The sequence below is a fragment of the Oncorhynchus mykiss genome, chromosome 6 (genome assembly GCF_013265735.2).
Source record: "Oncorhynchus mykiss isolate Arlee chromosome 6, USDA_OmykA_1.1, whole genome shotgun sequence".
NCBI classification, from domain to species: domain Eukaryota; kingdom Metazoa; phylum Chordata; class Actinopteri; order Salmoniformes; family Salmonidae; genus Oncorhynchus; species Oncorhynchus mykiss.
In genome coordinates this window covers 61,959,941-61,970,950 of record NC_048570.1, presented here as the reverse complement: position 1 = coordinate 61,970,950, position 11,010 = coordinate 61,959,941, and the positions used below count along the sequence as shown (strand labels likewise).

The following is an 11,010-nucleotide window of genomic DNA, read 5'->3' as shown; positions in this document are numbered from 1 at the left end:
GGTTGAGGACGGTGCAATTGCCGTACCAGGCGGTGATACACCCCGGCAGGATGCTCTCGAGTGTGCATCTGTAAAAGTTTCTGAGTGTTTTAGATGACACGACACATTTCTTCAGCCTCCTGAGGTTGAAGAGGCGATGTTGCGCCTTCTTCACCACGCTGTCTGTGTGGGTGGACCATTTCAGTTTGTCCGTGATGTGTACGCCGAAAGAATTTAAAACGTTCCACCTTCTCCACTACTGTCCCGTCTATGTGGATGGGGGAGGGGTGCTCCCTCTGCTGTTTCCTTAAGTCCACGACCATCTCCTTTGTTTTGTTGACTTTGAATGAGAGGATATTTTCCTGACACCACACTCTGAGGGCCCTCACTTCCTCCCTGTAAGCTGTCTCGTCATTGTTGGTAACCAGGCCTACCACTGTAGTGTCATCTGCAAACTTGATGGTGTAGTTGGAAGCGTACATGGCCACGCAGTCATGGGTGAACAGGGAGTACAGGATAGGGATGAGAACGCACCTTTGCGGGGCCCCAGTGTTGAGGATCAGCAAAGTGGAGATGTTGTTTTCTACCTTCACCACCTGGGGGCGGCCCGTCAGAAAGTCCAGTTCCACAGGGCGCGGTAGAGACCCAAGGTCGTGAGTTTAATGACGAGGGTTCTATGGTGTTAAATGCTGAGCTATAGCTGTAGTCAATGAACAGCATTATTACATAGGTATTCCTCTTGTCCAAATTAATCATGATCTGAAAATGTCAATCAATCTGCAAAGAATATTACAATTAGAAAATATTTGTTTGACTTTCTCATATAGGCCTATGCATTTTAATGATCCTCATCATTACTGTACTGATAATCTAGCATAAAAAAACGATGAACGAGGATCAGTTTCTATCTTTTTTTGCCCTCAATGGTGACGGTGGTTGGTGAAGGGAACGCAGGTCTCAGAACAAATAAAGCGCTCCAACCAAATAGAAAAAAATAGAACAATCTCCATATCATGAACCAGGAAGAGGTTATTTGATACACGGAACTGGAATGCCACGTGACAGACAGTCGAGCCCTGTGTGTTTCAGATAATTATGCGAGATGTCGTTTAACTCTCTTTGTATGAACAATTTGTGGAGATCTGCTATACGACTATCTTCTAACGCTGCTGTCACGTCAACGCGATTAGTGGCTATTCGCTGCAAAATATTTGGTGATAAGCGCGGTGAGCTCTGCCAGACGAGAGCCCGCAGTAACAATACACAGCACGTCTCAAGTAGGTGCCCATTCATAAAGTATATTTATTCGCTGGCCTGAAACATTGTTTCAATACAGAGCGGTAGAATGATACACGTTGTAGACTAATGTTACAATGTTGCATCAGAACAACAGAATATAGTAACAACATAGGCCTACTCATTCTTTTACAACTTGAATAGCCTAGTTTACAATCTAATGTGACACATGTTGTTTAGAAACAATACACTTATATTCTGAGCTCACTTTAGCTACCACCAGTACATGCTGTAAATATATATTTTTAATGCAACATTTCTAAAAATGCAGATTAGACATGCCCATTCCTGTCGAACCATCCATGAGCAGTGCTATTATCTACCACTACTGTCAGTGAGGCTACATGCTCATCAATTTGTTCGAACCAAACCTGGTTGCATCACCTATATTAACATCCTTATCTGTTTTGCTTTACCATAGCTACTGACTGAAGGTGAAACCAAGAAGTCAGGTTATCTCACAATATTCTCTTATTTTCTCCCAAGGAAAGCTGGTGCGGAATGGGAAGGAGAAGAAGTTAGTGGTATGTACTGATACGTTGTCATTTTAAATCCATGAAAATCTTTGAAATTGATATTAAGACATTTGCTGCCTCTATACTTGAGGGAGAAGTCAGCACATGTATCTTGTTCTTTAGGTCTTTATAGAGGGGAATATTGCTAGTGGGAAGACAACATGCCTAGAGTATTTCAGCAAAACCAGTAACATTGAGGTAAAATTTAGCAATCCTTAATTTTCCTTTTATCCTTGTGTGTGTGTAAAATGAAATCACAATTTTACTTTTGATTTCTCAGGTGCTGACTGAGCCAGTTTCCAAATGGAGGAATGTTCGAGGGCACAACCCCCTGGTACGTGACCATTATAAAGAAGATGGTTCATTTTGATAAATGACATATTGTATGTTGATGTTAGCTCCTCCCCTCCTGCAGGGGTTGATGTACCAGGACCCTACTCGATGGGGCATCACTCTACAGACCTATGTTCAGCTAACCATGCTGGACCGACACCTCTCAACAATGGTAGGTACTCTAAAACGTTGCACTGATATCCTACTGTTTCACTACTGTTGCATGTGTTCTATCAATAGTACAGATTTCTCTTTCACCAAGTACAAAGACGTGTATTTTACATTGCATAATTAACATGGTCTGTTTTGTGTTTGTTGATTTCCAGTCAGCCCCAGTGAGAATGATGGAAAGGTCCATCTACAGTGCCAAGTACATCTTTGTGGAAAATCTTTTCAGAAGGTAATGCACATGGTATATTTCACACCACTTTATAGCTGGTTTTCATTTGTATCCAATCTAGTTCATTTTATGTACTATTTTGCTCTCTGCAGTGGGAAGATGCCCGAGGTGGACTTTGCTGTTCTTAGTGAGTGGTTTGAGTGGATCACACAGAACATTGCCATTCCTGTGGATCTTATTGGTAAGCTGTGTTGAAACACAAGCTTTCTACTTTATTCTTACAATGTTGGGTCATTGGTAGAACCTTGTTCACTTAGTTCCTCCTCTGTTTCAGTTTACCTCCAGTCGTCTCCACAGACCTGCCATGAGAGGCTGAAAGAGCGATGCAGGGAGGAGGAGAAGATCATTCCTTTGGTGAGGATAGAAGAATGAGAAACGCTCAATGCTGTTCTTGGTCTCACTTCCGAGGAGTTGTAAGACTCGTCTCTTGCCCTAATCTCTCATCCTACTATCCTTCTCGCTTTTTATTTCATTTTTAAAGGAATATTTAGAGGCAATCCATCAGCTGTATGAAGACTGGCTGATAAAGAAGACGTCCTTCAATGTTCCTGCTCCAGTCCTTGTGAGTGATCAATCATTTTCATACGTGCGTTTGGGTGACAATGGTCAATTAATGAACATTATTTATACGTTCTAGTGTCTCCTGTGATAAGCACCAGAGTATTGGTCATCGGTGTTAAGGAATCCTTGTTTTTCATTGTTGGGAAATAGTCAGTTGTTGAATAGAAAGGCAGGTATGCAGGTAAGTGATTGCTAAACAGCTCTGTTTTTGTTCACATTACTATAATCTGTAAAGGCAGTTTCACAACATTTAATGAGTATATACACTGAGCATACAAAACACCTGACGTGACAGACTGTAACATGTACGCTGGGAGTCGGGAAGCAAGTTCAGGGAGTGACTTTTAATAATAAATAACACAAGGAACAAGCGAGGGAGCTCTGCCGAGCCGGCCGAGGCATCCCCGGTTGCTGCACCCGGACCCAACATCACCTACACTCACAAAACAAAAAAAACTCCCTGATGCTCCCCTTTGGTGAGGCGTTATTTTGTAACGTGTACGCTGGTAGTCGGGAAGCAAGTTCAAGGAGTCACTTTTTAAATAATAAATAACACATGGAACGAAACACGAGTAGCGTACAGACATGAAACAACAACGCCTAGGGAAAGAACCAAAGGGAGTGATATATATGTATATATATTAGGGAAGGTAATCAGGCAGGTGATTGAGTCTGATGAGGCGCGTAACGATGGTGACAAGTGCGCTTAATAATGAGCAGCCTGACCACCTTGAGCGCCGGAGAAGGAGTATACGTGACACAGACTGACCAGGTGAAAGTTATGATCTCTTATTGATGTAACTTGCTAAATCCACTTCAGTGTAGATGAAGGAGAGGAGACGGGTACAGAAGGATTTTTAAGCCTTGAGAATTGAGACATGGATTGTGTATGGGTGCCATTCAGAGGGCAAGACAAAACATTGAAGTGCCTTTGAACGGGGTGTGGTAGTAGGTGCAAGGTGCACCGGTTTGTGTCAAGAACTGCAATGCTGCTGTGTTTTTCACGCTCAACAGTTTCCCGTGTGTATCAAGAATGGTCCACCACCCAAAGAACATCCAGCCAACTTGACACAATTGTGGGAAGCATTGGAGTCAACATTGGCCGGCATCCCTGTGGAATGCTTTCAACACCTTGAAGAGTCCATGTGTTGACAAATTGAGGCTGTTCTGAGGGCAAAGGGGGAGGGGTGCAACTCAATATTAGGAAGGTGTTCATAATGTTTGGAATACTAAGTGTATTTCAATATTTTCAGGTAATTCCAGCAGACGATGACTTGCAGAAGATGCTCCACCAGTACGAGGAGAACAGAGAGAAGATTTTAGCAGGGAGCAATGTGTGAGTGAAGTACTCAGTATTCAGACCTTTTGACTTTTTCCACATTGTTAGGTTGCAGCCTTATTCTAAAATTTATTTAATTGTCCCCCCCCCTCCCCCGTCAATCTACTCACCATACCCCATAATGACAAAGCAAAAACAGGTTTTTAAAAATGTTTTCAAATGTATAAAAAATAAAACTATCGCATTTTACATAAGTATTCAGAACCTTTACTCAGTACTTTGTTGAAGTACCTTAGGCAGCGATTACAGCCTTAAGTATTCTTGGGTATGACGCTCCAAGCTTTGCACACCTGTATTTGGAGAGTTCATCCCATTCTTCTCTGCAGATCCTCTCAAGCTCTGTTATGTTGGATGGGGAGCGTTGCTGCACAGCTATTTTCAGGTCTCTCTAGAGATGTTGGATCAGGTTAAAGTCCGGGCTCTAGCTGGGCCACTCAAGGACATTCAAAGACTTGTCCCAAAGCCACTCCTGCATTGTCTTGGCCGTGTGCTTAGGGTCGTTGTCCTGTTGGAAGGGGAACCTTCGACCCAGTCTGAGGTCCTGAGTGCTCTGGAGCAGGTTTTCATCAAGGATCTCTCTGTTCTTTGCTTTGTTAATTTTTCCCTCAAACCTGACTTGTCTCCCAGTTCCTGCCGCTAAATAACATCCCATAGCATGATGCTGCCACCGCCGTGCTTCACCGTAGGGATGGTGCCATGTTTCTTCCAGAAGTGACGCTTTGTATTCATGCCAAAGAATTCAATATTGGTTTCATCAGACCAGAGTCTTGTTTCTCATGGTCTGAGAGTCTTTAGTTGCCTTTTGGCAAACTCCAGGCGTGCTGTCATGTGCCTTTTTACTGAGGAGTGGCTTCTGTCTGGCCACTCTACCATAAAGGCCTGATTGGTGGAGTGCTGCAGAGATAGTTGTCCTTCTGGAATGTTCTCCCATCTCCACAGAAGAACTCGAGAGCTCTGTCAGAGCGAGGATTAGGTTCTTGGTCACCTCCCTGACCAAGACCCTTCTCCCCCGATTGCTCAGTTTGGCTGGGCGGCCAGCTCTAGGAAGAGTATTGGTGGTTCCAAACTTCTTCCATTTACGAATGATGGAGTCCACTGTGTTCTTGGGGACCTTTCAATGCTGCATAAATGTTTTGGTACCCCTCGACACAATCCTGTCTCGGCGCTCTACGGACAATTCCTTCGTCCTCATGCCTTGGTTTTTGCTCTGACATGCACTGTCAACTGTGGGACCTTTTATATAGGCAGGAGTGTGCCTTTCCAAATCTTGTCCAATCAATTGAATTTACCACAGGTGGACTCCAATTAAGTTGTAGAAACATCTCAAGTATGATCATTGGAAACAGGATGCACCTGAGCTCAATTTCGAGTCTCATAGCAAAAGGTCTGAATACTTATGTAAATAAGGTTTTTGTTATTTTGTATACATTTGCAAACATTTCTTAACCTGTTTTTTTTTCGCTTTGTCATTATGGGGTATTGTGTGAAGGTTGCTGAGGATTTGTATTTATTTAATCAATTTTAGAATAAGGCTGTAACGTAACAAAATGTGGAAAAAGTCAAAGGGTATGAATACTTTCCGAAGGCACTGTATAGATGCTGCACCAACAATGGCAGTAGATATGTTTCTTGTGTGTAAAGCAGGTTATTATAGTCCAAGAGAGAACACCAGAACCAGCTAGTGGAGTTTCTTGTCCACTGTTACACACTGTCTTAGAACAACTCTCTGACCGGTACATTTTCAGACTGCAAGTATTCCATACTGTATATTTACTGCTACAAGTCGCTTTCCAACATATGTTACATATGCACTTGGTCATTTTTGTTTGTTTCACTGACCATGATGGATTCTCTCTATACGGGAACATGATGCATTGTTGGTTTCGTAATGTTGATCACGTGGTGACAGCCCTACAATAATACCTACATTTTACAACTGCTGGGACATAGCGGTACCACCTCTGTAATACAAAGCATATATTTTAAGGGGCTGATGACTAACATAGCTATGTGTTTTGTTCTTATTTTATTTACTGCTAATATATAGAGGAGCATGTTGTCAGACTGGAATTGCACTTAGTTGTAAACCAGTTATCGGGTTTAAATATTGTACTTTTTTCGCTGAGTTCGTTTTAATAAATGCCTAAAAATGATTTTTGTACAATAACATGTTAATTTATGCAATATTGCTGAATAAAGTTAGTGTAACTGTCTTTTGTATGATCCACTTGAACTTCTGAAGACCATGAAAGTTTTTCACATTTTTATGAGTTAAAAAAGGTCATAACATTCTGAATACAATTGGACTAACATTTTCATAAACATTACAAAGCATTCAGTAGTCTCAATGACAATGAGCAAGGAAAGTAAGTGCAGGTTTGGCATAGAATACATTTCAGTAAGGCACTGTCACTGTAAGAGGACACAGTGGAAACATTACCTCCACCTCATAAATTAGGTCAAGCATAATTAACATTGTATTAAAAGTCTATCACCTGAGAAACAGTACAAAGCAAATGCCAGAAAATACAGAAGACGCATTAAATTCAACGAGGTCATTCTTGTCACCTTCATACATTGAATCCACAGGAGGTTGGTTGCACCTTAACTGGAAGATGACGGGCTTGTGGTAATGGCTGGAGCAGAAAGATTGGAATGGTATCGAAACATGGATTGATGCCATTCCATTTACTCAATTCCAGACATTTATGAGCCATTCTCCCCTCAGCAGCCTCCACTGATTGAATCGCCCCAGACAAAAACAACTTAGTGGCAAGTGATGTTTCAGACCTGTCAATCAATTTCCCTCTGTGTTCTGATCATGACCTTACTTCCTCTAAGGCTCGTCCACCATGACATAGGTTTGAAGCAGCTCGTCCTCTGTGGTTTGAGGGATGGGGCCCTCCATGTCCTGGTGCTGAGGGCCTGTGGAGGGCTGGTGGTCAGCAGCAGTAGGGTCAAACACTGAGGGGTCCAGGTGGCTGGTTGGGACATAGATGGAGTGAGGTGGCTCTTTGATGGTGTCCCTACTAAGAATGTGTTTGTGGGGACCGTCTGCTACTTCACAGGTGCTACAGCCTGGGATGTTACAAACCGGCACCAGAGAAGGATGGCACATTAGGGGCTGGCTCTGGTCCCCTGCAGAATCCTGTTGAGGGGACCCATCATGGTCATTGCAACTGGCATGTGGTGGTGCTGTCTCTTCTACTGGGTATTTCAGGTTCTCCTTCACCTTGTTGTCCTCCATCTTGTGCTCATGGACATGCAGTTGGCCAATCCTCTCAGCCAGCTTGGTCAGCTCATCTGCATCATCGGCCTCCTGACCCTCTTTGGTCACTTCTACCTGTGGAGGAGTTGGTCCGTGGAGCGTGGCAGTAGTCTTGTAGGCCTTATCTTCTGGAGGCTGGAGTTTTGGGACTGCTTCTGTGAGATGGGGTTTTGGTGCTGCTGTGGTGTGAATGGAGATGGACTGGGGACCACTTACATCACTGCCAGCTAAATTGGCTGCACTGCCACCTTCATCGGGTGCGTTCTCTTTGATAAGTCGCCTTCGCGATACAGGAGGTCCACCCAGTAGCTTACTGAATATTGGCTTCTGCCTTATGGCAAGGTCTGGGTAATTCTGCTGAATCTCCAGGATAGACCTGTCATCGTTCAAGAATGCCCTGGGTGGTCTGATTCCTGGAGAGTGTGTCGTCTCAATGGACTGAACCTCCAGGTTGAGGGGTATCTGTCCATCATCCTGTTGCCTGCCTGGTGTGCTAGCGGTGACAGGGTTCTCCTCGGTTAAGTCTCCCTCATCTGTCTCCACTGGTCCTGGGTCTACCAGGGAACAACCATTTGATAGACCCTTATCCTCGTTCTCCTCTTCTTTCTGCATTTGTAAGGGCTCTGTTTCAGACTCCTTTGCTGTCTCCTCGGCAGCCCTCTGGGTGTGAGGTAGTCGTGCAGCTCTCCTCTGTAGAATCTCCAGACACTCATGCTGTGACCGCTGACCCATGAGCTCCAACAGGTACTCACACTCTGTTCGCGCCAGGAAAAGCTCAAAACCCATTTTCATGGCTGTTTCAGGGTCTGCATTGTTTGTGAGTCGGTACTCTGTGTCAGTTTCCAGATGATATCCTATCGTTTCAAGGATACTTTTCGTGGCACTCTTTGTCAGGACTGGCTGGATGCAGTAGACGAAGGGGCCAGTGAAAGTCTGAGTGGGAAATAAGTGTTAATTATCACAGAATTTCACAAGCCTGGCAAATAATATAGCCTCATACAGTTTACTTTCACTTCCTGACATGCGACAGCTGCACCTTTGCATATGTGGCTTGTGATTAGAGATGGCATTTCAATGTAAAATCATAGTCATATTATCCCTCTAATTACTTCTTACTCTGATAATAATTTGTGCATGTGCATTAGGCTAGCCTAAGTCTAGACATCTCTGCACCCCATTTTCTTGCGCAAGACAAAATAAGCCTAATTGTCGAAATATGAATACCATACTATTTATATTTTTACCTTGACAATCTTGATTTCCTTCTTCCACGGGTAAAGAAACAGATTTACACAGAACATCTCCAACACCTCTGTGGCTTTAATGAGCGCGCTGAAGAATGTTCGACAATCTTTAAAGCCTTGTTTTACGCATTCGGATGCAGTAAAGTAGAAGTCAAAATGAGAAAATCTTTCTCCAGGGTCTGTTTCTAACAGCAAAAATCGTCTAGCTTCCACGGTAACCTGTTTCTCTTGGCATAGTTTCAGGTTACCCTTACTCCAAATCTGATCATAGTAATTTAGGTAATCGTCGAAAGCCTCTTTACGTGCTATAGGCGTTTGGTCACCGTCACCACCCTGCATATTTGTTGTTGTTGTTGAAAAAGACTGTTTAGTTAGGCTACACGCTTCTTATCTGATTTAGAAATAACATAGGAACAAGGAAGTATGACGAGTGAAAGAGGCAGCACACTATTGATCTGAAAGGCTAGTCAAATAGGTAAAAAAAATGACAATATGCGGAAGCATGACTGTTTCGCTACAGTTACGGTGACATTAGATTTGCCCATGTATCAATTAAGTTTCTTCTTCAGTATCGGTTTTGTGCTGCATAGTACGACTGACATCTAGAGGATAAAATATAACATCCGTTTTAGACTGAAGACATGCATGCGTCTTCCAACAGATGGTGCTACAGGAAAGAAAAATATAATATTCTAGTCATGCCACAAACCTGAGATGATGCTGAAAAGGCTGTATCAGTTCTTCTCTGTAATGCTAATGAATCAACTTCCAGTGTATCTCTCTCCATCGGGTTGTTTTTCTGTGTTTCTACAGGTGATAGATGTTACATGTCCTACCAAAAACAAAAAGATAAAGAATGATGATAAACCCTCGAATAATGAATGCATCTCCTCCCTACCTTGGAGCCTGATTTAGAGAATATTTCAGTTGAATAGTGATAATATTAAAACTATTTTGCAATGGCATGGTGATTGTTCAGGCATTTAGATGATTGGGTACCTTGGAGGCATCGTTGTTAGACACATCAATGAGGTTCTATCACAGATGATGTCTGCCTGACCAATGGTAACCTCCCTCACCTCTAACTCACTACAGAGACCAGAGCTGCTCCAGAGAGCTCTCTTCTGCTTTGTCAGTCTCGCCAGGAAGGAAAACACAGTTTAAATGATTCCCCTCCTAAGTCAATAAGATCCGGGTGAGTGCAGTATTCACAAAGCCCCATAATGGGACGCTGTGGACTTATTATCTCGAGTGCAGTGGCACTAGATGAAATTAGCTTTCTGCTGGCACGCCCTAATAAGAGCCTTGCACTGGGCAACGAGGGTAATTAGGAGCAGAGCAACCGCACAGACCATCTGCTCAGTCAGATTTACATTAGCTAGCTAGCCCACCACCCAAACACAACAGTCAGAGCAGATCAGAGGGGAACGAATGGCTGTCAACAGACAGGATGTCACAACATATTCCCATGCATTATACATAGCAGGATTCCATTTGGAAAAAACGTTTAGGGAAACATTTTGCCAATGTAGATAATTGCGCTACACTGTTTCTGCACTTTTGGATGCCATACAAACACTCATCCCCAGCTCCCTCCTCTATCATGCCTATGTTTATTAATAGTCATGCTCCTCCTCCTATTTATATTACAGCTACTCCTAGGTGTAACCTACACGTAAAACAGGAAGGCGATTTCAATGCCCAGAGTCGCAAAACCAGAACGAACAGTCACACCGACTCAAATCATAGAGGTCAAATTTATTTACTTTCCCCAATATAAGAAATGAATAAAAGCTCTAATACAAAACATGGATTTACGTCGATGACTGTGATTATAGGAAACAAGAATCTTTGTCACACAGGACAGTTGTGCACAACAGTGGGACTTATAGGGAAACTATACATTGGAAGTGTACATGTACAGTATTACACATTATTTCACATTTATGTTGAACATGTACTTATTGTGCTACCAAAAGGAAGTAAACAACAAAGACAAAACAGCATGTAAGACCAGAGTGAACCGCATTGCAGTTTTACCTCAACAGGTATTGGACTAGGTCTTCCAACACAGT

The 11,010-nt window shown here is 43.0% G+C and overlaps 2 protein-coding genes across 2 annotated transcripts; one reads left to right on the top strand and one right to left on the bottom strand.

Annotated features, from left to right (window-relative positions):
* The first annotated feature begins 981 nt into the window (after positions 1-981).
* On the top strand, positions 982-4,694 carry LOC110526280 (thymidine kinase 2, mitochondrial). Its single transcript, XM_021607101.2, has 10 exons — positions 982-1,256; positions 1,762-1,799; positions 1,914-1,988; positions 2,071-2,124; positions 2,206-2,295; positions 2,450-2,523; positions 2,616-2,704; positions 2,798-2,877; positions 3,005-3,085; positions 4,338-4,694. Exons 1-10 carry the CDS (start codon positions 1,082-1,084, stop codon positions 4,422-4,424), a joined length of 843 nt encoding a protein of 280 aa, XP_021462776.2. The 5' UTR covers positions 982-1,081; the 3' UTR covers positions 4,425-4,694.
* Positions 4,695-6,535: 1,841 nt separating this feature from the next.
* On the bottom strand, positions 6,536-9,565 carry LOC110526279. Its single transcript, XM_021607100.2, has 2 exons — positions 8,936-9,565; positions 6,536-8,624 (listed from the first exon to the last, which is right to left on the bottom strand). The coding sequence occupies exons 1-2, from the start codon at positions 9,272-9,274 to the stop codon at positions 7,260-7,262; spliced, it is 1,704 nt and encodes a 567-aa protein (XP_021462775.2). The 5' UTR covers positions 9,275-9,565; the 3' UTR covers positions 6,536-7,259.
* Between the last annotated feature and the right edge of the window lie 1,445 nt (positions 9,566-11,010).

Bases quoted from the DNA above. Each gene is read 5' to 3' on its own strand.
- LOC110526280 (XM_021607101.2), top strand. From the start codon at position 1,082: ATGTCGTTTAACTCTCTTTGTATGAACAATTTGTGGAGATCTGCTATA. The intron at 1,989-2,070 runs GTAAAATTTAGC...TTGATTTCTCAG, and splicing joins GCAAAACCAGTAACATTGAG to GTGCTGACTGAGCCAGTTTC. The intron at 2,296-2,449 runs GTAGGTACTCTA...GTTGATTTCCAG, and splicing joins ACCGACACCTCTCAACAATG to TCAGCCCCAGTGAGAATGAT.
- LOC110526279 (XM_021607100.2), bottom strand. From the start codon at position 9,274: ATGCAGGGTGGTGACGGTGACCAAACGCCTATAGCACGTAAAGAGGCT. The intron at 8,625-8,935 runs GTAAAAATATAA...TTTCCCACTCAG, and splicing joins AGGAAATCAAGATTGTCAAG to ACTTTCACTGGCCCCTTCGT.